Source organism: Durio zibethinus, chromosome 6, assembly GCF_047325235.1.
Source record: "Durio zibethinus cultivar Kanyao isolate XHJ-2024 chromosome 6, ASM4732523v1, whole genome shotgun sequence".
In the NCBI taxonomy this organism is placed as follows: Eukaryota; Viridiplantae; Streptophyta; class Magnoliopsida; order Malvales; family Malvaceae; genus Durio; species Durio zibethinus.
Genome location: NC_143167.1, coordinates 7,891,320 through 7,918,647, shown reverse-complemented (window position 1 = coordinate 7,918,647; position 27,328 = coordinate 7,891,320). Strand labels below are relative to the sequence as shown.

At 33.6% G+C, this 27,328-nt stretch overlaps 3 protein-coding genes across 4 annotated transcripts; 1 reads left to right on the top strand and 2 right to left on the bottom strand.

The window, feature by feature from the left end:
- Positions 1 to 65: 65 nt before the first annotated feature.
- LOC111286457 (nonsense-mediated mRNA decay factor SMG7-like) lies at positions 66 to 7,787 on the top strand. Of its 2 annotated transcripts, none has more exons than XM_089762049.1 (8): positions 66 to 233; positions 1,390 to 1,494; positions 1,574 to 2,179; positions 2,320 to 2,442; positions 3,234 to 3,460; positions 3,547 to 5,501; positions 5,612 to 5,751; positions 7,214 to 7,787. In XM_089762049.1, the coding sequence occupies exons 2-6, from the start codon at positions 1,423 to 1,425 to the stop codon at positions 5,477 to 5,479; spliced, it is 2,961 nt and encodes a 986-aa protein (XP_089618175.1). In that variant the 5' UTR covers positions 66 to 233; positions 1,390 to 1,422; the 3' UTR covers positions 5,480 to 5,501; positions 5,612 to 5,751; positions 7,214 to 7,787. The 2 variants fall into 2 exon arrangements, with proteins under 2 accessions (XP_089618175.1, XP_089618176.1); XM_089762050.1 differs by having other exon boundaries at positions 791 to 1,494.
- Positions 7,788 to 19,795: 12,008 nt separating this feature from the next.
- Positions 19,796 to 23,825, bottom strand: LOC111285916 (hydroxyproline O-arabinosyltransferase NOD3-like). Its single transcript, XM_022875593.2, has 9 exons — positions 23,669 to 23,825; positions 22,746 to 23,412; positions 22,058 to 22,125; positions 21,768 to 21,969; positions 21,474 to 21,571; positions 21,317 to 21,386; positions 21,155 to 21,226; positions 20,903 to 21,016; positions 19,796 to 20,195 (listed from the first exon to the last, which is right to left on the bottom strand). Exons 2-9 carry the CDS (start codon positions 23,127 to 23,129, stop codon positions 20,124 to 20,126), a joined length of 1,080 nt encoding a protein of 359 aa, XP_022731328.1. The 5' UTR covers positions 23,130 to 23,412; positions 23,669 to 23,825; the 3' UTR covers positions 19,796 to 20,123.
- Positions 23,826 to 24,782: 957 nt separating this feature from the next.
- On the bottom strand, positions 24,783 to 26,906 carry ABCG23 (ABC-2 type transporter family protein). The gene has a single exon (XM_022875742.2). It carries the CDS (start codon positions 26,836 to 26,838, stop codon positions 24,886 to 24,888), a length of 1,953 nt encoding a protein of 650 aa, XP_022731477.1. The 5' UTR covers positions 26,839 to 26,906; the 3' UTR covers positions 24,783 to 24,885.
- Positions 26,907 to 27,328: the final 422 nt, after the last annotated feature.

Below are 27,328 nucleotides of genomic sequence, written 5' to 3'. Positions count from 1 at the left end.
AAAATGGGAAAAGAAATGAAAAGAAAACACATTGAAATATTGAAATTCTAACCCCATCCCAAATTAGACCAAAACCGAGCCACCCCCCTTCTCTCTCTCTCTTTCTCTCTCTCTCTCTCCTTCATTTCTCTCTCTCCGAACGACCAAACCCTAACCGATCCCTCTTTATTTATCTCTAATTCTTTTCCCGGTACTTTAATTCGAGGTTTCTCTTCAGATCTGTTCCACCTCAGGTGAGTTCTTTTTTTCTTTTCTTTTCTTTTTGATTTTGATTTATTTTTTCTGATTTGATTTTTTCTGGTGACTTTGGGTGATTGATTGATGTAATTATTGTAATCATCTTCTTGTTATCTTCGGATCCGATGCTGTTTCTTTTTCTTTTTTTTTTTTTTGTGTTATGAAATCAAATTTTTGTGTGTAATTAATGTTTTATTATTTATTAGAAATAATTAAAAGAAAAAAGAAAGAAAACCTGAAAGTGTAAATGTAACACAATATAAATAATTTTTTTTTGCTTTTTTCTTCTTTGATTTTCTTTTTAAAAATTCAGAAAAAAAGGGTAAAAATACGTTCGAAGTTGATTTGAGATAGTAAGAGAGAGGGTTTGATTTTCCTTTGTTTTTTCTTCTTTTTGAATTTTTTCTTTTTAATTATTCGATGTTTTTAAAAATTTCTGGAAATATTATTATTGATTTATAAAATTTGTGGCTGTTAATGTATGCAAGAAAAGAAACAATGTCCGTGTTGGGTAATTTTTAGTGTGTGAGTCTGAGACAAATATTAGTTTCAGGATGTTAAGGGTGGAGCGATTGCCAGTTAGAAGAAGCTAGGGCATTATCTTTTCCAGAAGTTCTGCAATAATTTTAAATTATTGTTTAAGTGATCACAAGAGGATAAGCAACACATGTCTTGGGAAGGGTTTTGAACTCATGGCTGTTTTGGGACTGAATGAAGCTTCCATTTGAGGGCTGGATACTTGTGGAAGGCTACATTCAAGGGAGGAAGTCATTCTGGATTAGAGATATTAATTGTGCTTTTTGGAGCATTTTTATGTTTTGAGAGTTAATCCCAGAGTAATGATTTTGGCAATCTTGGTCTTAGGGTTTCTGTTGGTTGAATGGTTTAATAAATATTTTTTCATTTGAGATGGGCACTGTGATTGTCTTCTTATTTATTTCTTGAGCGTTGGACATTTGAATGGCTATAAGGTTTCTTCTATTTAATTCGAGTTTGTTAAAGTTTGATTAACATAGAAAGTGATTCACTATTTTTACGATCAGATTCTTTCTCACCAATCCTTTAATACAACTTAGTTGTAATAATTTGAATTCACTTTAGCCAATGATATATGGCATAGTTGTTGTTGATGACGATGTGTGCATTCTGCAGATTTAATTCATTTTGACGAAGTATTTTAGATGGATGATGATAGAGCAGATGGATAAAATGTCTGCTCCTTCATCCAAGGAGCGCGCACAGCATCTTTATGAGAAGGTATCTTTTTCCTTCTTTAGAAAATGAGGTCCCATTTGAGTTTCTGATAATGGATGTTAATATTTGGTACTCTCTGCAGAATATAGAGTTAGAAAGTAATCGTAGGAGATCAGCTCAGGCACGAGTACCTTCAGATCCCAATGCCTGGCAGCAGATGCGTGAGAACTATGAGGCAATAATTCTTGAGGACCATGCTTTTTCTGAGCAGCACAATATTGAATATTCTTTGTGGCAGTTACATTATAAGCGGATTGAGGAACTAAGGGCACATTATACCACTGCCATAGCTTCTGTAGGAGTGAACGCCTCTCAGGGTGTGAAAGTTCCTCAACGACCTGACCGGCTTACAAAAATAAGACTGCAGTTTAAGACTTTCCTTTCAGAGGCGACAGGATTTTATCATGATCTGATTTTGAAAATCAGAGCAAAGTATGGACTTCCATTTGGGTACTTTTCTGATGATTCAGAAAGCCAGATTGTTATGGACAAAGATGGGAAGAAATCTGCTGACATAAAAAAGGGTTTGGTGTCTTGTCACCGTTGTTTGATATACCTGGGAGACCTAGCACGGTACAAAGGATTATATGGAGATGGAGACTCTAAATCACGCGAATATGCAGCAGCTTCAAGTTACTACTTGCAAGCTGCATCAATTTGGCCATCAAGTGGGAACCCACATCATCAGGTTTTTCTTTATTTCTCATTTCCTTGTTAATAGATTATCCTTAACTTTTATACCCCAATAATCATTTCGCACCTGCCTTGAATTTCTCCTATTCAACAATATTCTGATTTTTTATGTGGGTAATTATCTCCTTATTTCAGCTAGCTATATTGGCTTCCTATTCAGGAGATGAGCTGGTGGCTGTTTATCAATATTTCCGGAGTTTGGCAGTTGATAATCCCTTTTCAACTGCAAGGGATAACTTGATCGTGGCATTTGAGAAGGTATAACTGCAAATTTTAGTCTTTATTTTGGCAGTTGGGTTCATTTACTTACGTATTTCAGCTAGCAATTTTTTCACTGCGTGGCCTTCGGTATGTATTAAAGGTGATGCATTAATGCTAATGCGTGCTTTTGTAGCTAACTAGGACATTAAGTGGCTTGCTTGGTTGAACATCTTGATGCGTTCATTACCTTCTTAAACAGTATTTATAGGTTTTTGAAAAATGTAGATAGTTGCAAACTTTAACTTTGTCTTGAGTATTTTTGCGTTGCTGTTTCTTACTATAACCAATGGCTGCTACTTTCCACTCTAATGGGAAGAAACTATCAATCCATTCTTTCTAGGTTTAGTGGTTAATTACTATGCTTATGAAGATCAGATATGGGGTATCGTGGATTGCACATACAAAATGTTGGCTATTATTTTAACATAAGAAATTGTGTTATTTCTTGTCTTATATATTTACACATAGATAAACATAGATTAGCAGAAGCTACAATATGACATGATGTCAAACAGTTATCCTATTATTTCCATTATGGAGTTTTGGGAGGATTTAACTGTGTTTCAAGGACATTTTACCTTTTTTCTTTGAGGATGCAGCAAGATTCTGACATGGCAATCCAACTTTGAGAATTCACTACTTTTAATTGTTAAGAGTGTGTAATAATTGTATATTAAATGTTACCAATTTGAAAACTGAGTTTGAGTGGGTTTCTTATTTATATGCTTGTATTGGAATATGTATATGACTATGGAAATTGTATTAAATGTAAGCATTTTTGTTTGCAGAATCGTCATAATTACTCACAGCTACCTGGGGATGTTAAATTGGTCAAGGAGCCTGCTGTGCGTTTATCGGGAAAAGGCAGAGGGAAAGTGGTAGCAAAACTTGCATCTAAAGATGCCAGCAAGGAACCAGGCCCTGCTAAGGAGAAAGTATCTGGTTTCCAGGATACTTTTAAGTCCTTTTGCATTCGATTTGTGCGTCTAAATGGTATTCTTTTTACACGCACAAGGTATACTTTCTCTGAAACTTATTCACTTTTGTTATTGACCAAGTTTATTGTGGGGTTGTGTTCTTATCAAAGCTTCCTTTATGCAGCCTGGAGACTTTTGCTGATGTTCTTACTCTGGTTAGCCGTGATTTATGTGAACTTCTCTCTTCTGGGCCAGAAGAGGAACTTAATTTTGGCACAGATGCTGCTGAGAATGCACTTCTCCTTGTTAGGCTGGTTTCCATTCTCGTGTTTACAGTTTACAATCTGAAGAGGGAGGGTGAAGGTCAAACATATGCTGAAATTGTACAGCGTGCTGCCCTACTTCAGAATGCATTCACTGCCATTTTTGAGTTGATGGGACATATAGTAGAGAGATGTTCACAGCTCCAGGATGTTTCTTCAAGCTATACCTTACCTGCTGTTCTAGTTTTTGTAGAATGGCTGGCTTGCTGCCCGGATGTTGCAGCAGCTGGCAGTGATGTGGATGAGAAACAGTCAATCACTAGATCACTTTTCTGGAAACGCTGCATATCATTTCTGAATAAGATCTTGTCAATTAGGCCAATGTGCATAGATGATGGTGAAGATGAGACCTGCTTTTTCAATATGAGTAGGTATGAAGAAGGAGAAACTGAAAACCGTCTTGCATTGTGGGAGGACTTTGAGTTGCGAGGGTTCTTGCCTCTTGTTCCAGCACATACCATTTTGGACTTCTCAAGGAAACGTTCCTTTGTTAGCGATGGCGATAAGGAAAGGAAAGCCCGTGTCAAGAGAATTTTAGCAGCTGGGAAAGCTCTAGCTAATGTCATTAGGGTTGATCAGGAAACTGTTTGTTTTGATTCGAAAGCCAAGAAATTTCGTATTGGTGTTGAGCCTTCCGAAGATGTGACATTCAGCTCTTCTACCCCACTGGAAACAAATGGTGTGGGGCATGAAACTCCCTCTGAGAAGACAATTAATATTGGAAATGTTCAGCCAACTCCACAGCCTATAATGTTTGGTGAAGAGGATGATGATGATGAAGTGATTGTTTTCCAGCCAGCTGTGAGTGAGAAGAGAACTGAGGTAATTGGTCCAAACTGGCGCCCCTCTGACACTTTGAAGCTTGATCAAAGTAGTTCTACAGGTGATCTCATATTTTATGGCAGTACCATGTCTGCTCCTTTTGATAGTCTTCGCCAGCATAATACATTTGATGCTAATCCTCCACTGCCTGTATCTGTTGGTAGCATTCTCCCACAGCATCTACAGCCTGTTCAGATGCACGCATCTAGGTGGTCAGCTGAAGAAGCTACTTCTCTGGCTAATAGCTTGAAAGGTTTGACAATGTTGGAGAATGGGCATTTAAGAAAATGTGAGATGCAAGATAATGGTGGTGTTTCTCATCCTGCTGCTCGTTCTGTTGCTATCCAACAACCCATCAGTCCTTTTGCAGGTGGTATGTATTACAGTCAGACAAAAGGGCCAGAAACTGTGATGCCATCCAGAATTGATGCTATGGTGTCATCTGGAGTTACTACTGATGCTTTGGCTGGTAAAACTACCTCAGCTTTGCAAGTCGGGATGCGGAAGAATCCAGTTTGCCGCCCAGTTAGGCATCTTGGTCCCCCACCAGGTTTTAGCCCTGTTCCTCCAAAGCCACTGAGTGGATCTGTTTCTGCTTCAGATTTGGAGAACCCGCTGATGGATGATTATAGATGGTTGGATGGATATCAGTTGACATCATCATTGAAAGGCTCTGGCCTTGATGGTTCTCTCAATTATGCATCTCATGCAGATCCCCAGTATGTCAATAACAGCAGCAATGTCTCGACTGGAATGGTAAGCTTTCCTTTCCCTGGAAAACAAGTTGCAGCAGTGCAGTTTCAAACGGAAAAGCAGAAAGGCTGGCAGGATTACAATACTCTTGAGCATCTGAAAATTCAACATCAACAGAAATTGCAGCAACAGCAACTCATGAATGGAAACCAGCAGTTCACCTCACTGCCTGAGCAGTATCAAGGACAGTCAGTCTGGACGGGTCGTTATTTTGTGTGAGATCAAAATAAAAGTGTAGCTGGTAAGTGATAACTTCTCTTTTTATCTGTCTGTAGGTTTTGTAGGTGATATAATTGTTACTAAAGTTCTTTCCAAGTAACCTGTTCATCTACATTTGTGTTTGTTCTTGAGGTTCTTTGAGAATGATTACCATGAATGTACTGCATCCATTTGCTGCCGAATTCAACTCCAACTTTGAAGCATTGTCAGTGTTGAGTTTTTGTTGGAGCATAGTTGGCCTTGGCTTCTGGCGGGCACTTGCTGCTAAACAAGTGAGTATGCACTCAATTATTTTACTTAGATCATTTCAATGCTCTCTTTTTTCGTTGAATTCCAAAAACCCCAACACTAACACCCCTCCACGTCAAAGTTTGCTAGTCAAACCATTATCTCTTTAAGATGCCACAGCCACATAATGCTTAAATTCCAGGTGAATGGTTATCTTACAAAAATGCCCATCTTCTTCTGTAAGCCATATTTCTTTTCCTTCTCTGGTTTTTTCCCTATAGCTTTCACTCTTAGTTATGGTGTCAAACTAGTGTTAAATATGGATATAATCATGATTGAAAGGAGAATTTAATTTAATTAAAAAACAATAAACCAAAAGCAACATATGGAGTTTCAAGACACCAAAAGCATATGGAGCTTGAACCAGCTTTGACATTCAAATACAAAAGCCTCCAATATCAAGGTACTAAAATCAATTCCAAGCATATTAGAATTTAACAAGGTGACGTGAAGTCCTTGTCAATCACCCAACCATCATGCCACCGGATTGGAATTTAATTCAGTCATCATCTTCATCAATGGTTCATGAGAAATTAAATATATAACTAATAAATTAAAAAATAGTAATAAACGATTTAAGGGCATTTTGTTTTAAGTAATTTCAAAGGAAAAAAAAGGGAAAGAGTGGAGTAGAGAAATAATAATGGTGAGGGAATTGATAGACTATTAAGTGGAAGATCAGCTATAATGCAGTCCATTAATTTAAAAAGTTTCATGTGATGCACATTTTTTAGGGATAGAAAGAGAATGATAGCTGAATACTGAAACAAAAGGGGAAAAATAGAGAAGAGAAGAGGGTGCTTGTCATACAAAGTTGGTGACTGTGAAGCAATGAAAAGTGAAAGTAAAGGAGAATGAAAACAAGCCATTTGTTGTAATATGGTACCGTTGATTTTTTTGGATGATGTGGCTGTGGGGTCTCAAATACTTAATGGTTTGACTCACAGACTTTGAAGTCAAGGGGTAAAGAGTTGTTTTGAAACAAGAGGTGGGTTAGTGGCTTTTTGAATTTATTGTCGGGGTATTTTGGAGTTCATCCCTCTTTTCTTGCTCTTTTGTGTGTTTGTTTCTATGCACTTAGTGATTTTCTCTTAGATCATTTTTTATACACACACAAACACTCTCTCTCCTCTCTCTCTTTATGTATCGGTGTATATGCACTTAGTGATTTTATCCTAGATCCTAATGAGTAATTCTTATTCTTATAAGCCATTCTATATTCTGTACCAAAAAAAATGCCTTTCTGTATGGAAGGTCTGATTATGTTGGTTTGAATTTGGTGCACATTTTGATGCCTGTTCTCTGCAGTGAAAAGTGGGAATCACATGCCTGCAGAATTAGTAATGTGGGGGGTTCTGGGTTGCAGGTGGTTTAGAGATGTTTTGTCATGAATGCATGTGTTTCTGTTTATCTCAACGTAAGTGGCTCTTAATGTTAATTTTGCAGATTTCGCCATATTTGTGGAGGAAGATTTGACCAAACTATCTTTAAGATGCGAAACTTGTAAGGAGTAAATGCCTTAACTGGTTACTTGGGCTGGAGATAGAACGTGTTAATAAGATCATCTGTTGGTTTTGGGGGCTATATCTTCAAGGAGTTGGTCGATTAAAAACTTGATTTACTATCCTATTAACTTTCGAATGGTCTGCCTAGATTGCTGTTAAAATTCAGCAGCCGGCAGTTGGTAATATTTGATGTGCTCGACCAGCTCTCTATAGAAGCTTCAGAGCTCTGGTCAAGAGGTCTACTAGGTACGATCTGCATATTAGTGGTTGGACGGTGGGATTGGGATTATTGTGGTGCGTTTGAGTAGCAGAATGTGTTGGTGAGTATTGAGTGATGTGGACGTTTGATATCTGGGTCAAAGACTTATTTATGTTATTATGCTTAATATGTTACCGGCTATGATGAGTGATGTGGAACAGCAGAAACTAGAGGGGGTTGTTGAAGTTGGGGGTTCACTCAAACTTCTTCTGTAATCAAATAAATTAAATCTATGGAGAATTTTCTTTCTTAGTCATTGCAGACGCAGATTTTCTTTCTCTTGCTTGTGGTTAGTTTGCCGTGTAAGTTGGCAGGCAATACAGTACTCATGAATCGTTATTTAATTCTTCGGTTCCTGTTTTTACTTGGGTCAGCGACTTATGAAGAAATGGCCAGTATCAGTAGCATGTTCTATCATTTTTTTCTTCCGTTTCTATTTTACTCTTACTATCTAAAGGAACTTACCACATCCGACCTAACTATCTAAAGGAACTTACCTGATTAGCTACAGTAACTTTGGCAGGGTGGGGATTACGTCTTGATCCTCACTGACCTCGCTAGCTACAGGAATTTACCATGGTGGGATTTGATTACACATCAAACTTAGGCGGTCCTTCAATGCCTAAGCACCTTCATTCCGCTGGGTTAAATGCTCATTGGCTATTAAGTTTGTTTATAATATGGCAAGACGTTCCAAATATTATGTCTTGGAGGTGTGTGTTTATTTAGCCATACCTTGATCGACATTAATAATGTGTTTGATAAGAAAAGGGGTAAAAAAAAAGTAAAATATGTTCTGCGAATTGTTTGTGTTTAATTTACTTACCTGTAATAATAAAACAAATTAAGAAACCATCTAATAGAAGAACCGATTGGGACCAACTAGTTGATCGGGCTGGTCTCCCAATCAACAGATGAGAAACCCTAGAAGAACCGATTGAAGAACAATATAAAGATGGAAATAGAACGACTCTCCCATCAAATTCTTATTTCAATATTGTATATGTCATGGTAAATCTTTTATTTTAAACTATATTTCCTTGTTTGATAAAATACTAAATAGAATACAATGAGCAGTGATACGACTTACGAGGTATATTCAAAATTGTACTTTCCGGAAGAACACCTTTGCGAGCAAATTATGGGTGTCATGGGTCCACGTTTTTAACCTAAAAAATAATCTATTAAGTAGCGAAAAACTCATTTATTATAAGTTCAAAATCATTTTTTATTTTATTTTATTTGAAATTTGTGCACTTTTTGTCATTCCATTATGTAACATTCTCGCTACATTGATTCTTTACTTATAAAGAATGACTCACTTTGATTCAGATCTATTTTAATTTTAATATTTTTTTATTGAAATTCATATTAATAAAAAATTAGATGAATTTTAACACTATTTGACATAAGTTTACTTTTTCATGAAAAAAGGAAAGTGGAAATAACACAAATTTTTTTATATCTGTAAACACTCTAATTGGTTCAGGCCCAAGTTTATTGGGTTTGGTTTAACAGGATCTGGACCTAAATCCATCGGGCTTGACTTAATGAGATCCAAGCAGTTATGGCTAATTGTTTATTTTTTTATTTATTTATGGGCTTATTTTATTTTTATTTTATTTTTAGTTGATAATAAGATAATAGCTAAAAAAATCAAAAATACAAATTCTGTCGTGTATGGGTTATTGGTAGAATTGTAATTGGTTTTAATTTCTTTAGGTTCGAGGATAATACGAAAATCCAATTAAAAGTGGAACTTAGAGTTGATCAAAAACTCTTTTGATTAAGCCTATAAATACCTACTGATCAAAAGCCTGATAACACATAGAGAATACAAAAACAAAAACTTAGAAAAGCAAAAAGCAATAAAAAAATTTTTAAAGTTTTTTTAGGTTAAAAAAAAAGGATTTTTTTGAAAATTTTTCTAGAAATTTCAAATTCCAACGAAATTTTTCGACGCAGGTTGAATTTTTTGGTGACTTTTTGACACTAATTGAATTTTTCGGCAAGCATCCCAGAATTAGTTGAAGATTTCGACAAGCTTGAATTTTTCGGTGAATATTCGACAAATCTACCTAGATTTCGATGATTTTTTTTTCAAAATCCAGTGAAGATTCAACCAAAGTTCTTTAGTTTCTAGAGAGAGAGGGAGAGAAAATAAAGGGAAAGAGAGAGAAGGGGAGCAAAAATCTGAGGGAAAAAGGCTAGAACTTGGGCTTTTATACCATTGTAAAACAATATCGTTTTGGCCTTATAATATCCCAAGATTCGCGCATTTTGCTAGTGGGTGACCCGATCCGAACGTTAACCCACCTTTGTCGACCTGCTTTTCAACCGATTCCCTTAGCTAAGTCGAGCTGCACCGACTCTTCAAGCCGTGTCCTCGAGTCGCTGTCTGTGTCTGAAGTCGAGCCGCGCTTAAGCCAACTAACCGAACCGTTTTTATTTTTTGGTTATTTATTTATTTAGTATTTTATTTATGTGTTTATTAAATTTTGAAAATTTTAAAAAAAAATAGAGAAAATAAACTATTTTTTGAGAATAAATAATAATTATCCAATGATGAAATTTATAAAAATTTTAAATGATAAATTTTTATAAAATTCTTAGGTAAAAAATTTTATCTGAATTTATCCCAAATGGTGGAGTAATTTAGATAAAGTTTCAATAACAATAAAAAAACCAAAAAAATAAAAAAAAAATTGGTTGAAAATATTTGACAATTATCCAAGAATGAGAATCTTAAAAATTTCAAATGGTGAATTCTTAAAAAATCTCTAAATGAGAAATTTCTTTAAATTTGTCCCAAATGGTGAAAAAATTAAATGAAATTTTGATAAAAAATAATTGTCATATTATTTTCTTTTTGAAAACAAAAAAAAAGAAGAAAAAAAATTCTAAATAGACTCAAATGGTAAAAAATTTAGAAATCTAACAAAAAATAAAAAAAATATTTCTAAATTGACCCAAATTGTGAAAATTTTAGAAATTCAAAAAGAAAATATTTCTAATTTGGCCCAAATGGTGGAATAATTAGATATATTTTTGACAAATAAAAAAATCAGAATAAATATTTTTTTCCAACGACGGAGCTTCTTCAAGAAATCAAATGGGATTCTTGAATACTATTGAGGTGAAAAAATATTTTTAAGAGTTCATTAGATTGATGGAAGAATCTTAAAAGTTATTTTCAATATTTATAAAATTTAAAACTATTAGAATGAAGACCTTAGGATAAATTTAAAATAATATGGTACCATCCTTTGGATAGGTATGTGGGGGAGTTATAACATTTTTCACATGTAACCGAACTCTCAAATCTCGTTTTGGTTTGTAAACCTAAACCCATTCTTTTCGAGATCTTGAGTCAAGCTTAAGAGCTCCTTAAGATGATAGATTCATTAGGTGATTAATCACACCTAATTAAAAAAAATTGGTAATGACTCTTTAATTTGTTAAGTTTAGTTATAGATTTTCGGATCTATATGTTATGATAGTTTGACGACTCCACTAGGGATGCCATAGAGAGTCAAGCCATAACAATTTTAAATTTATCATATTCTTTGGTTTAATAGTTTTAAATTATAATTATTTGTGTTATCTGTTTACTAACGCTTTTGTGTCTTTTGTCCTTGTATTTTTGGGGCATGAAAACCTATATGTTCTTTCACACACATTATCATATACATTTGCATTACATAGGCTCTATACCCGGGCTCCGTGCCTCTTAGGAAGGAGTAAAGTACTTACACTCTCATGAGATGATAATCTCTGTAATGGCTAGCGAAATACTCCCACTCAAATTGAATCATTTTCGTTAGTAGCCTGTGATGGGTGAGGATTAGATTGCCTTACTAGTCTGTGATGAACAATGATGTAAGAAATAATTTGAGAACCTTTAGTGGTCAAAGTCACTTAACCATGCATATAGTTTACATTTAAGAGGCCAGCCTTAGGATAGAGCCATTCCTACCCATTAATAGATGTAACCCGAAGTTAAGACACAAAAAGGAACAGTTTGTGATCTAACATTTTGTTTGTTTGACTTTGTGCATTATCATGTCATGCATTTTTTTCATACTTATATGTAACATTGCACATCTGCATCATTTTCATATTAGATTTCATCCATGAAAATACACATTTCATTCATACATCAACGTATCATGCATAAAGCATAGCATTTTTAATAACATAATTATGGTGCTCAAGGTTCAAGGATAGCTTCACCAAGCAAAAACCTCACTCACCAATACAATACAAGGGCTTGAGCTAGACAGATGGAACAAAAAAATTTCAACCATCTCAAGAGAATAGAGAAAGCTTAAGAGAAGCTTAAAGGAAAATTAAACAGGATTCTAGAGGCTTTGAATAAGTTAAACAAGGGGAAGAATGTAGAGGAAAATACTAGCCAGCATGATCATTCATCACAAATGGTGACTAATCCTCTGTATCCTCTTAGTTTCGGGCCTCATCAAGCCTAGTCCACTCAAAATGCACCATCCCAGTAGTTTATATACCCTGTAGGGTATACATACCCTAGAATGCCATCAGTTTCAAATCTGAGGTAGTATCAAAGTTATGTAAATCTTGTCTTTATTGAGAAGGCAATAGAACTAATACCAATCCCCAACTTAGATGATCCAAAAGAGAAAGAGAAATTAAGGCCTAAGGAGAAAGAGATTTTAGAAACCTCAAAAGCTAAATAAAAAATGAACTTATTAAAAGAAAGGTTATGGGCCACAGAGGGCATTAGTTTTTATGGTTATGTAAATGCTGCTGGGCTCTATTTAGTCTCAGATGTGATTATTCCTCCAAAGTTCAAGATACCAGAGTTTGAAAAGTATGATGGTACGAAGTGCCTAAAGACCCACATTACTATGTACTATCAAAATATTGCTATTCATGCCCATAATAAAAAACTCTTGATGCACGTTTTTCAAGATAACCTTATGAGCTTTGCTGTTAAATGGTATGTTCAGCTGGATAAAATTCGCATTTGTTCTTGGAGTGATATGGTCCATGACTTTATTAATTAGTACCGACATATCATAGAGTTAGCTCCTGATTGCCTGTTTTTACAGAATATGAAAAAAAAGGTAAATGAATCATTTAAAGAATATACTTAAAGGTGGACAGACATAGCTACTCAGGTGCAGCCTCCTCTAACTGAGAAAGAGACCACAATATTATTTATCGACACTTTAAAATCTCTCTATTATGAAAAGATGATAAGAAATACGATAAAAAATTTCGTTGATATGGTAATCTTAGGCGAAATTATTAAAAATGCCATTAAAAATGACAAGTTAAAAAGAAGAAAAACCAAGAGGGCGCCAAAAAAAAAAGAGACCAAAGTTCAAATTATGAGCTTTGATAGATAGTTTAGGGGTTATCAACCTTATCCATCATAAGATTATTCCTCATACTATCCTACTATGAACAATACCTTATCTTACCCATACCAGCCAAACCTATTGCCATCTTATCCATCCACATACCAGCTTATTTTTAGCCCTTAAACTCTTATGCACAGTCTTAATATTCAACCTTCTGTAAGATCCCAGATTTGTTTTACTAGCCCAGCAAGTGGTTCACGAGAGCAACGAACTACCTGAGAAAAACTCGTATTTAACCCAATCTCCATGACTTATACGGAGTTATATCGAGAGCTCTATAATAACCACTTGATTGCTTTCAACCGTTTGAAGCCACTTAAGCCACCCTATCCCAAGTGGTATAATCCTATAGCCTATTGTGACTATCACTATGGAATTTTCGATCATTCTATAGAGAATTACACTACCCTAAAGCATAAAGTGCAATGATTGATCAAGGATGAAATGATAAACTTTGATCAAGGAGGGGCAACAATACCTAATGTTAGTGACAATCCATTACCCAATCACAATGTCAATGCTTCAAGTGAAGATTAAGAATGAGTGTAACTTGAAAAGGTTTGGCAACTTCGATGAATCAGAGAGCAAGATGTCAATAAAGATCATTCACCTGATTGCATAAAGGTATAATTTTGGATAAGGATAGTAAGGCTGATTGAAAGTTATTTGTTATGTTAAGATTTTTTTTAGAGTAATGTTAGGATTTCTTTTATGTAATAGGATTTCATTTGTTATCATTTTAATAAAAGGCAAGGATAATGCATTTCATTACATTTTCTCTTTCATTCAACCATTGTTCCATGCTTTGTTACCTTTCATAACTTTTCATTCCCATTCTCAAAATTTAAATGATGAATGTTTAGATGAGGACAACAATAATTCTAAAATTTAATTTTGAGAACTCATTCACATTGATCTGAAGAGATTATTTGAGCAAAAGAAGCCAACTACTAGTAAATGTAGAATATATATGTCTTGAAGATATGCAATCTTTTATAAAGATCCATGAGCTTGTTCAATAGATGATCTTCAAAGAAAGCATTCACATGTGAGATGAAAAATAACCTTCATTTACTATTTAAAAAATCATTCATTGCTATCTCTTTGAGCTTATTATGATTTTTTTTATAAAACACCCTTACCAAGGATCACCTTCCACATTGGGGGACCATTTTTGAAAAAGAAAAGAGGTAAAAGATTGTAAAGGGTCTCAAATAGAAAGAAAAAAAAGAAAAAAAAGAAAAATAAAAGAAAAAAAATGAATGTCACACATAATTTAGGCAAAGTAATGAGAGTCATTTTGTGAGGAATGAGATGAAAAAAAAGGTAGTGAAATAAAGTGAAATTGAGCAAAATGCCAAGTTGTATCAAATGATGAGAGATGATCTTTTGGTTTTAAACCCTTTAAACACATGTTTTGAGTCTATTTTATCAATTTTTTTCATGACCCCTTACCATGGCCTATATTACAACCTTTAAAAGTTCATTTGGATCAAGTGTGAATGCTTAAATTGAATGATCATATATTGAGCTAAGGCATGCTCATATGGAACAACAAAATTATGCTACGTTGTTCTAAAGATTGATATTACCAATAGATGGAAAAAAAGATAGAAAAAATGGGAAAAAATAAAAAAGAGAGAAAAAAAAGACTCAAATTGAAAACCCAAAAGGGCGATTTGGGTAAAAAACTTTGAGTTAAGAGTTGGATAAATAGTTCACATGAAGGAAAAACAAAGATATCTGAAGATTTCTCAAAACTGGGGCAAAATTTACCAAGCTCAAAATGACTTCGAAAGTCAATGAAATGATTTTTTGAAAAAAATCTTGGATTAATGTTTAGAATTGTTTGACTATTCATTGTTTGGATATTGTTACTCCATTTGTTCAATACCATTCCTAAAGGCATGCTTTGAATTTGTTCCTTTACCCATTTATTTTTGTACTAGACTTACTTTTCATTGATTACCTTTCTTTAAATTTGCCTTATGCTATCTTATTTTTACATCCCCAGAATAAATTAAAAAAATGTATGGTTGTATTACATTTGTCATGATTTGAAATGATAATGAATGAATGACAATGTGCATAAAAGAGTTTTGCATTCTTTTGGAAAAAAAATCTAAGATGATAAAAGAAAAAATGAAGAGAGTGCAGAAACCTGAAAAAATTATTTGAAAGGACACATGGTGTGATCAAATGATGAATATAGTGATGGATTGACCAACAAAATAAAAAGAGGGCAAAATTTAAAAAGATGATATAACAAAGTGATGAATATGGGAATGAATTGATTGACATAACATGTGAGTTGTTATCGAATAATAAAAATAATGTGGATCAGTGGGCAAAATTTGTTCTGAAATGGCTAGTGCTGAAAAACCTATGACTGGTGACCAAGTGATGAAGGACAAAATTTATTTTGAAATGGCCAATGCTGAGAAGCCTATGAGTGGTGATCAAGTGATAGATGACAGAATTTGTTTTAAAATTGCTAGTGCTAAAAAGCTCAAAATGGTGAAGTCTTGAGATCCATGTTACCACATTAATTAGAATTTCATGACATAGGCATTTGCATTACATGCATTATGTTTACATTGTTGTTTGGAGAATATTTAAAACTTTGGTTTGGCTATGCATTTGCATTATGCAGTAAACATTTAAATCATGGTTGAAAATATGGTATTATGAGAATCTAGATTGTTGCATTTACAGCATTAAGAAAGCATTTGCATCATTGATCATGACATTCAGTCCATACAAAATTTTTACTTTGGTAAAAGTTTGAAAGTTATCTAAAAAAAATTTTGAATATTTTGATGAAGTCTTGAATCCTCAAATGAGAATCTTTGAATCTTAAATAAGAATCTTTAAGATATTTTCAAATGAGAACCTTTGAGTTTTTTAAATAAGAATCTTTGATAATCTTTGAGTTTTTCAAATGAGAATCTTTAAAAAGAATTCAAATAAGAACTTTTGAGATTTTAAATGTGAAACTCTAAGATTTATTACATGTGAGTCTTTGAACTTGAATGAGAAGCTTTGAACTTTTGGATGTGAATCTCTAAAATTTGAATGAAAAAACTTAAACTTTTTGGATATAAACCCCAAATTCGTCAAATGTGAACATTTGAACTCAAATGAAAAGCTTTGAATTTTTGGATGTGAATCTCCAAAATTCAAATGAGAATATTTAAATGTTGGATACGAGTCTTGCAATTTGTAAATGCGAATCTTAAGATCTTGCAAATTTGAATTCTTATGAAACTAAAATTTTGATAATCAAAATTCAGTGAATTCATGTGAAGCTGAAAGGTTCTTGCGAATCTGAACCTTTGGAATTTTGAACTCAAATTGTGAATCTTTGAGTTTTCAATACAAATTTCATCAGACTTAATCTATGACTCCTCTGGATATGATTGTCGATGAGCTTTTTATTTTTCAAAGTTATTATGCCTCTATTTAAAGGAGCTTTTTATTTTCTAAAGCTGTTGCGCCTCTGTTTAAAGGAACTTTTTATTTTTTAGAGTTGTTATACCTTTATTTAGAGGAACATTTTGTTTTTCAGAGTTATTGTGCCTCTATTTATAGCAGCCTTTTATTTTTCAAAGTTATTGAGCCTCTATTTAGAGGAACATTATTTATTTTTCAAAGTCGTTGAGCCTCTGTTTAGAGGAGCTTGATTTATTTTCCAAAGTTGTTGTGCCTTTGTTTAGAGGAACCTTTTATTTTTCAAAGTCGTTGAGTCTTTGTTTAGAGAAGCCTTTTATTTTTCAAAAGTTGTTGAGCTTCTGTTTAAAGGAGTCTTTCATTTATTTTTCCAATGTTGTTGAGCCTCTGCTTAGAGAAACGTTATATGTTTTCCCAAAAGTTGTGAGCCTCTGCTTAAGGGAGTCTTGTGTCATTCAGTCAGTTCGAGTGTCCAGTTATTTAAAAAAAAAAAGAAAAGGATGAATGTGTTGGGATGATCAATGCATGGTGTTTATGTTTTTGCACAATTCTTGTTGCATAAGAAATGGGCAAAGAGGGGCAACTATAGATACCTTAATTGGTATGGACTCCAGTCCATTGGGCCTGGTTCAACAGGGTCTGAACCTAAGCCCATCGGACCTAGCTCAATAGGGTCTAAGCAGTTAGGCCCAACTGTTTATTTTTTTGTTTATTTTTTTTAATTTTATTTTGATTTTTTATTTATTTTATTTTTAATTGATAATCGGATAATAGCTAAAAAAATAAAAAAATACAAATTCTGTCGTGTATAGGGTGCTGGCAGAATTGCAATTAGTTTTAATTTCCTTAGGTTCAGAAATAATGTGAAATCCAGTTAATAGTGAAACTTAGAGTTGATCAAAAACTCTTTTGATTAAGCCTAAAAATACCTACTGATCAGAAGCCTGAGAACACACAGAGAACATAGAAACAAAAACACAGAAAAAACAGAAAGTAATCAAAAAAATTTTGGAGTTTTTTTTGGGTTTAAAACAAAAAGGATTTTTCTGAAAATTTCAAATTCTGGTGAAATTTTTTGATGTCGGTTGAATTTTTCGATGATTTTTTTAACGCTGGTTAAAATTTTTGGCAAGCATCCTAAAATTCGATTAAAGATTTTGACAAGCTTGAATTTTTTTGTGAACGTTTGACGAACCTACCCAGATTCTAATGACTTTTTTTTAGAATCCAGTGAAGATTTAACAAGAGTTCTTTGGTTTCTAAAGAAAGAGGAAAAGAAAAGAAGGAGGAAGAGAGAGGGGGAGTAAAAATCTGAAGGAAAAAGGTTAGAACTTGGGCTTTTATATCGTTGTAAAACGATGTCATTTTGGCTTTAATAATACCACAGGATTCACGCGTTTTGCCAGTAAGTGACTGTACTAGAGCGCTAAACCTCCTTTGCTGACCCGTTTTCCAATCGATTCCCTTAGTCGAGCTGTGCCGCGTCGAGTCTTTGAATTGTTTCCCCGAACTGCTATCTGTGTCTGAAGCCGACCCATGCCTAAGCCTCCTAGTCGAGCTGTTTTTTTTTTTTTTTTGGTATTTATTTATTTATTTTATTTAGTTTTTTATTTATGTGTTTATTTTTCTTAGTATTTTTGCATGATTAAATGTTGAAAATTTTTTAAAAAATAGGGAAAATAAAATATTTTTTTAAGAATAAATAATAATTATATAATAATGAAATTTATAAAAATTTCAAATGGTAAATTTCTATAAAATTTTTAGGTGAGAAATTTTATCTAAATTCGTCCTAAATGGTGAAATAATTTAGATAAAGTTTCAATAAAATTAATTAATATTTATTTTCAATAAAAAATCAAAAAAATAAAAAATAAAAATTTGGTTGAAAATATTTGACAATTATCCAATTATGAGAATATTAGAAATTTCAAATGGTGAATTCCTAAAAAATCTCTAGGTGAAAAATTTCTTTAAATTTGTCTCAAATGGTGAAAGAATTTAAATGAAATTTTGATAAAAAAATAATTGTCATATTATTTTCTTTTTGAAAACAAAAGAAAAGAAAAAAAAAATTTCTAAATAGACTAAAATGATGAAAAATTTAAAAATTCAAAAAAAGAATATTTTTAATTTGACACTAATGGTGGAATAATTAAATTTATTTTTGACAAACAAAAAAATCAAAATAAAATTTTTTTTTTTGACGATAAGACTTCTTCAAGAAATCAAATAGAATTTTTAAATACTCTTGACGTAAGATAATATTTTTAAAAGTTCTACCAGATTGATGGAAGAATCTTAAAAGTTATTTTTAATATTTATAAAATTCAAGACCATTAGAATCAAAACGTTGGAATGAATTTAAAATAATATGATACTATCCTTTAGATGGGCATGTGAGAGTGCTTTCACATGTAACCGAACTCTCGAATCTCGTTATGATTTATAGATCCGAAACTATTCTTTTAAAAACCCTTAATCAAGCTTAAAAGCTTTTTAAAAAAATAGATTTATTAAGTGATCAATCACACCTAATTAAAAAAGATTGATATTGACTTCTTAATTTGTTAAATTTAACTATAAATTTTCATATCTATAAATTATGACAATATCATTAGAATTCAATTTATTCTAATTTTAGCATCTCTCTTCAAAGCACACATTACTAAAAAAAATTAGATAAATTTTGTACCATTTGTGACGAGTTCACTTTTCAAAAAATGGTGGAGATGACTTAAACTTCTTTGTACCATTCCAATTCCGAAAGGGTGTCATTTGCATGAGCTTGAATTCTATTTAAGTTGAATATGCAAAACATAAATTTTATGAGCACCCACCAGCTTAGGCCCGGCAAAGTATTGTGCATCAAAGCACGCATCGGTATATAACAAAAATTATTATTTTGTGAAGGAATTGATGAAGTCGCATCCTGGCATGAAAAGAGGAGATTTTTCTAGCAAAATATATATATATATATATATATATATATAAAGTTTAATGTATAGTTAATTCATAGAATTTTCAAGTTTAGATGCCCTGACCATGTTGAGGTACTCACTGAAATTTATAGAAAAAAGTGGTGGGAGGGGTAGAGAGATAATATAAGCATATAACTCCAACAAGGCATTTTTTACTGTGCAGCAAAGCATCCATGAAATATGCCATAAACATTCTATAGTATCTGAAACATCTTACGTTGGAATGGAAGTGCAACCAAAATTCATCTGAACACTGAACATATATGGCTGTCATAAAAAATTTCACGATGCGATCATATATGCATAAAGCTTTACCTAAGTGGCACTAGGTGACTGAAAATGACCATTTTCAACCAAAGAGGTATCTACAAAAGCGCTGCCATGCCTGTTAGTTATGCAGGTGTAGGTGATTGCTATGCTTGCTAGCCCGGTGAAAGCAATGCCTCATTTAACTTGTTTGTATTGCCAACATTTCTAGTTAAAATTTCAAGAGGAATATTTGATTTACAGTCCACAAAACTTCACAAGCAAATCAACAAATAGATGTCAGACTTCAAGAGATGCGTGAAAAAAGAAATTAAGGGCATTTATGGTTATATTAACAAGTGTAAAAATGATATATCCCTCATTTAACTTGTAAAACATATCCTTCTCAATGTATGCTGCTGTCTCGTTACCTGTATTTTCTGTTGATAGTTCTCTTTTCAAGGAGATTGATATCAGAAAGAGAATGGAGGCACAAGCTAATTAGATTAAATATCAGCCACGATTAAACGTGTCCCAATTGGGAATATTGGCAGTAGCCTCATTCACCATCTTCACAAGTCTCACCTGCAGAAATTGCAATGATTATGTTTTTAACTGGAGAAAGAAAGATAAAAATTACATAAATTGCAACGCAAAAGTCCATGTCAAGAAACTATTTAATTTGCAGAGTTTATATAAATACGCTTCAGGGATAGGGAAAACTGTCCTAATGTTAAAGCGAATGGCAAAATCTAAGGGTGATTGACTGATTACGCTATTGCTTCTAAAGGCAATGGCAGAATATGAGTTCCAACCCGCTAGTTGGTAGTAATTATGGCATTGATTATCACCAACTTAATGTCATCAATTACCACTCGCATTGAGTTGATAACTAAAGTTAGTAGTGAGGGGGAAATCAAGCTGAAATTTAGAATTTTTAATTTCCCAAATAATGTTCTGTCTACACAATGAAGATTGAAGCATCCGCAACATAATTTCAACTGAGTATAAAAATACAAAGCTGTTTGATTAACCAGTAATGATTCAGACACTAATTACAGCCCCCAAGTACATCCTGCTTTTGGGCACAGTAACTGATAAAAATTCACTCTAGGGTGTGGTTCTAGTTATGTTTACTCAGATGATCAATCTATCAACTTGTTATGGGATATAAAGCTTAGTTTTTTGTTGTTTGTTGTTGATCAATCTATCAACTTCTATTTTTACCAGGGGGCCTGTATTTATATTTTCCCAAAGGATCCCTAGAAAATGAAACTTATAGATGAACTTACCACGCTTTCAGGAACACCTGGAGGAGGCAAAGAGAGGTTTCTTGGTGGAGGCCCACTAAGATATGATCTCTTGTCAAAACGCCATTCTCCAATCTTTCCATATGTTAATTCTCCCTGTAATGCAAATGCAGAGTGAAGAACTTGTATAAAATATGGCTAGGAAGGCAAAATTCATCTTAAAGAGGTAAAATATCACAGCTTACACATTTAGTCTTCAAATACAACAAATTAGAGAGAGAGACATCCTTTTACCTTTAAATTGTAGTCACATCCATAAGTATAATGTATTATAAACTTCTTCCCCACTTCCAAATCCCAAGGTGGCTGATAACAAATAGAGATTGAAGTTAAATTTCAACTGGTGGTTAAAGGTCATTAAGGAAAAAAAAAGGGCCCATAACGTATTGCTAGAACCTGGACCATGAAGTCTTTACGAAGTATATGGCGCACACCATGCAGTGCTGATGCCACAGCATATGCATACCTAAGTTCAATCAAATGATCACCCATGTGAAAGGCCATATCAGGAAAAAGAATAAAATAAAGACAAAATTAATAAAAAGTTTCTCACATTTCTAACACCCATCCAAATTCCTTATCAGTTTCTGGGTCATCTTTCATTCTTAAAGAAACATTCATCCATGTAGGTGAAATTTCTTCCAGCACAGACTGAATCATATAAAACAAACAAACATATAAAACCATAAGGGATGCAACCAAAGAGGAAAATGAGGCAGATCACAAGAAATGGTGCTTTAAAATTTTAAAATTAACCAAGGAAATTTATAATTTCAAAAGTAATAAAATAGTAATTTACACTCAGATCAAATGTGCCACACATGCTACCGCAATCATAATGTTCTACCTTTCTAATAATCACAGGAGAATTGCCAATTGGATCAATATCTGTCACAGGACCCTTATCCTTGGGATAATACTTCCTAATAATATGTTCATGTTCAGCTGGCTTAATGTAGAAAAAAGGGAACCCTGCTGGATGGTTTCCATGAGCCAAGTTAGGTAAAGAGTTTACAAATACATGGTCAGGTTCAGCCATTAGAATGTATCTGCATCAGTCACAAAATGCAGTAACTTTCAGATCACACAAAGTTAGAGCAGAAAACACAAATGGTCTTATCGGTTAAAGTAACTCACTCTTCGTCAATTGTTGCTTTTTCCAACCACTGTACAAAAGCCCACGGTCTATTTAAGACAATATAACCCTAAATATGACATTGACACAGAATAAGAATATTTAGTCAAAACAAGGAGGTGCTTTAGTTTAATTTGTTTCTTTCAACTAATGCTGATGGAGGATTTACTTTAAAAAATATGATTCAAGTTTAAAATGATATAAAATATCTTCAACTCACACTAAAACATTTTGAACGAGCGTGATTTATATATATAGATTTGACAGAAGTATTTTGTATGTCCATCATTTTAGTTGCTTGTTCCCGGCCCTCCAATGTTCTAATATGATGCTAAGCTTGTAAGTGAACCATTGCTGAAATATCCAATTACTAAATCCATTTAAATAAAAGTCAATAATTAACATATTACAAAAAATTGAAGCAAAAGTGGTTGTAGCTTTCCTCCATGCTCTAGCTCAGGTATCATAATTGATGGAGAGAGTGAAAGTTGTCCTTCATCTTTTAATTAATATTTTAGAGCATCAAAACACATCCCATAGCCTTTCCTAAGTCTATTATCCTCCTTACTGAACACAAAATATCATCAGAGTTTCCCCTGAGAAGTCATGCAGACTACTCAGTAAATTATACATGCTCATATATACAAATGGGAAATGAAGAACTGAAACACTAAACGGCAGAAGACTTACCCGATCTAAACCCTCTGGAAGAGGATCAACAACAACAGTTGGAATCTCCTCCATCAAATTGTCAGGCTTCCCTGAATGCAAAATTCGAGTAAACTTTCCCATATCTGATCTGGGCATATCTTGTACCTTCTTATACCAATAATACATAATCCTACACTGCCATTGGCTATACGGAGCATCTGTTGCTGTGAGAGCAACATGGTACTTTGAATTAGAACCCCCACCTTCCTTCAAGTTCTCAGGCATTCGAATAATAGGATCTGACAAATCCCAATTCTCTGAACTAGACGTCTTATAGTGTATTATCATAGTCAACAGGTTATACGCCGCAAACAAAGATCCTAGGACTAAAAGTACCAAAAAGAGTGGCGAAACACGCTTCATCTTTTACCATAGAGTACAAAATCCTGCCTTCTCACAGCCACAACTCAACTAATTAAAATTATGCTATCTAGAGCAACATTTGAAGAGAAAATTCACAACAATTGCATTTAACCGCAAGTTTGTTGCTATAGAGTACAGAATTGCAGCGAGTAAAGAATACCCTTTATTGGAAACCTCAGTCAATGGATCATAAGTTCCTCAGAAATCCAAAGAATGAATCTGCATCAGTGTATTGCAAGCAACAATACACTAAGATATGAGTCAACGATGCATGAAAACGGCACTGTTTAAAAGAGAAGAATGAAAAAATAATATTAATAATAATAACAATAGTAATACAATCTAAAAACAAAAGGGTAAATCTGGGTATTAATCAGAATTCACAATTGAAAAAGAACAGATCTGATATTCTACTTAAAATATATATACTAAAAAAATACAAGCAAATGGAGCATAACCCAGAAGTCAAAAAATACAGAAACAACAAAAAGCAAGGAAAAGAAAACAATTTAATAGAGGAAGAGAGATGAATGCAGTACCTGAAGAGAGTTTAGGAGAAGTTGCAGAGTGGATAGAGATTTTGGGTTTCTGTTCAACGCCAATGGTGGAAGACGCGTAAGTCAAAGTTGGAAAGGTTGAATGCTTCTAAATTCTAATTATTATTATTTTTAAAGATAGTAGATCTTGGCCTTGGCTTGCCAATTTTTGGTTTGGTTTAAATTGTTTTTTCACATGTGACGACAAAGCTTGGTTGGATTTTGGCATATCACTTCACTTCTTTGCCTTTGTCTTATTTAATGTTATCCACGTCAATTTTTTTTTCCACTTTTGTGAAGTGTATGGATAATTTTATAGTTTAGGGCATTAGCATTTAGCACCCAAATATTTAGTTTAATTAATTTTTGTTGTCATGTACCTTGCACGCGAATATTTTTATTTATTTTTAAATAATAATCATATATTAAACATATAATTTAAATTATATTTAATGTATAAAATTGCTAATACAATAAAATAATAATTATCTTATATTATATTTAATTTATATCTGAAAAAAGAGATAAAAAAATATAATTCGGATTAATATTCACTTGGTATAAAATTATTTAATTTTTTTAAGTGGAGAGGATTATTTTTAATTTATATGTTAAACTTATACGTCTAATTATACCTTTAAAAATTATATCAATAATTTAAATTGTAAAAATTTTTTTAAAAAATAATTTTAACAAATAAATAAATTATCTTATTTTAATTTTTACAAATATCAAACACAAAAATAAAATGATATTATTTAATTTAACTTTATTTATAATTTTATTTTATTTTATTCTATCATAATCTTATATACCAAATATGACCTTAGTATATTATGTATAAATAATTAAAGTTAATGCCAATCCTTTTAAATATTAAATAGAGATTGTTGCTGCTTTCCATGAATTATTCATTATCGTCAATCTTTTATATTTCAAGTATGAAATTTGCAAATCTTTTTATTTTTAATTTTTTTAGCCAAATTTTAATCATATAGAAGAAAAGAAATCAAATAATCAAATGAAAACTCCAAGGCCAGAAATCAAATGGGAATTTAGAATTGAAAGGAAAATAGTTGTGTGAAATTATTGAGAAAAGGAACAAAAAATGAATCAATAAAAGAAAATCTAATCATCTTCTTTTACAATAATAGAGATAGATCACATTTATCTATGAAGTTAAAACTGTAGTGATATAAATCCAAAGAGGTTGTGCATAATTATATTGTTGTTCTTGAGGCCTTTCGAGCAAGAATGATCCAACAAAGCACACGATAGAACAGAAAGAAACCAAACATGATCCCAACATTCATCCACCTTGTATCCTTATCAAGCCCTCTACTCTTCAGGACATCATTTCCTGTTAGAAAACAATGGGAATAATCCGGAGGATGCCATGAAAAACACTGACTTCTCGCACTCCAATATTCATTTGTAAGCAGGGTATCCAATGGATACCTGTAAAGGGAGACATAGTACATGAAAAGCCAATACTTTGGGATGCTGTCTTTTGGAATGAAGTAGCCAGAGAAGAGAAAAAAGGCTCCAAGAACAGTGCAGATGAGAGAATTCCCTGCTATAAAATCAGGGGAGACTGCACTCAGGAAGAGAACCAGGGAACTTGCCATCAGGATTATGAGCCAAACCACAAAAATGAAAAATGTGAAAGCTGCAATGGAAGGATTAAGCCCCACAATCCAATAGACAGGAACAGCAAAAAGAATGGCTACTGCCATCAAGAAGGGCATGAAGACAATGGTGTTGGCAATCATGTACGAGGAAATTCTGTAGGCTCCCCTTGAGGCTTCCTTCATTAAAACTCGCCGTTCTTGGAGGTATATTGGAAGTGCTTCAACTGTTGAAGAAAGGAGGAAACTTAGACTAAATGCAAATAGACTTAATCTTTCAACGACCCCTTCTTCGTCTTGCCTTACCTTCACATAAACGCTTCCCAATCCGAATCCACCAACAACAGCTTGCATTGTCCTTGCCAAGAACAGCTGCTTAGTTCTATAAATGATCTTCCAGAATCTTGAGCAGAGAAACATAATTTCAAGCAAATTCGAAAACCAAAAATTTCCCATCTGTTTGTCATCGTTTTGTTGTTGAATTCTGTTGCATTCTTCGTCTGACCATACCAGATAGGAATCGGAGTCCCTGTCTTCTACAACAGAAATTTTGGAGCTTGACGCCTCCAGCGCAGGCATGATTTCCATTGCAAATTCTAGTGCATTCAATTGATTTGGAATTTGAAAGCCTAATTTCTGTATGTTTTCCTCAAGCAATTCAAGACTACCATGGTGGACAACAGAACCATGAGAAAGGACTAAGAATTTAGAAATATATCTAATAATTCTGTAGCTCGGTTGATGGATAGAAAGTAGAACTGTTCTTCCCCTAGCTTTGGCCATGGAAGCAAGAAGTTCAATCACTTGAAGAGCTGAAGTACTATCGAGGCCTGAAGTCGGTTCATCCAGGAATAAAATTGGAGGGTCATGGATCATATCAACACCAATTGAAACCCTTTTTCTTTCGCCACCAGAAATTCCTCTGTTCTCTTGATCGCCAACAAAACTGTTAGCAACATGTAAAAGGCCAAGCTCTTGCATCAAGCTCTCGACCCTCTCTTCCTTCTCTTTTGAACTCATTTCTTTGAGCCTGAACTTGGCACTGAACATCAGTGTCTCTCTTACAGTAAGTAGAGGAAGCAAATTATCCTCTTGTGCCACAAATCCACATATCTTCCTCAACTGAGCTGGACTAGTCATCCGATAATCATTGATGGAGATGCAGCACGGATCGAAGTCTTTATCATTTATTCTTCCTGATATTATCCTGAGAAGACTAGATTTCCCAGTGCCACTTGGACCAACAATGGCAAGGATTTCGGAGCTTCTAGCAGCAAAGCTGACCGATTTAAGTATCTCAACAGGCTTAGGCTTTTGCACCAAGTGGAAAAACGAACCAAGAATTGATCTTTCGAGGTGAATTGTATAGGAAAGGTTTCTCACTGTTAGTTTGTGAGAAGTACTTTTGGATTGGTCAGCTGAAGGTGGTGAGTGGTACAAAGAAGAGGAAGGGCTGGTGGATCCTTCAGGGGAATTGGAAGTTGAGAAGAGAATGACCGACTCATCTTCAGCATTGCTGGGTTTGTGCTGGAAGCAAGTTGCCATTGTTAGAGCTAGATTTTCAGTGTGGAGTGCATTTTGCGGAAGATGGTTGAGGGCTTTGAAGTGGGAATATAGAATTGGAGGTTGGAACAACCAAGTTTAATTGTAGAGCAAGTTTTTTTTCAGTGCTGGTGAAGGAGGTGAAATCTTTGGCAGGGGTTGGTGAACTGAAAAGATGAGAAAAAAAAAATATATATATATATATATCGAAACGTATATAGTAAGTATTATTTTTTGTAGACATGACTCGTTCCACTTTACATCTCTATTTCTTTTAGTCAAGTTCTTCCATAAATGGATTGCCAAATTGATCTAAGCTACATCTAAATGATGCTTCCAGTTGCAGGAGTTTCAAAAGCAGGTTTGAAAAATTGTGCAGCCAGGAAAAACAGCAGAGAAAGTAGACAACTCCTGTTCGGAAATTCTTTGGGATCAATGGAAAGATCTCCTAGTCCATGTTTGGCTACTTGATTCAAGCGGAGATCAATTTGAT

Coding starts and splice junctions, on each gene's coding strand:
- LOC111286457 (XM_089762049.1), top strand. CDS start 1,423: ATGATGATAGAGCAGATGGATAAAATGTCTGCTCCTTCATCCAAGGAG. Junction 2,180..2,319: donor GTGGGAACCCACATCATCAG/GTTTTTCTTTAT, acceptor TCCTTATTTCAG/CTAGCTATATTGGCTTCCTA. Junction 3,461..3,546: donor ATTCTTTTTACACGCACAAG/GTATACTTTCTC, acceptor TCCTTTATGCAG/CCTGGAGACTTTTGCTGATG.
- LOC111285916 (XM_022875593.2), bottom strand. CDS start 23,129: ATGAAGCGTGTTTCGCCACTCTTTTTGGTACTTTTAGTCCTAGGATCT. Junction 21,017..21,154: donor GATGTGACTACAATTTAAAG/GTAAAAGGATGT, acceptor TTTGCATTACAG/GGAGAATTAACATATGGAAA. Junction 20,196..20,902: donor CAGGTGTTCCTGAAAGCGTG/GTAAGTTCATCT, acceptor CAATTTCTGCAG/GTGAGACTTGTGAAGATGGT.
- ABCG23 (XM_022875742.2), bottom strand. CDS start 26,838: ATGGCAACTTGCTTCCAGCACAAACCCAGCAATGCTGAAGATGAGTCG.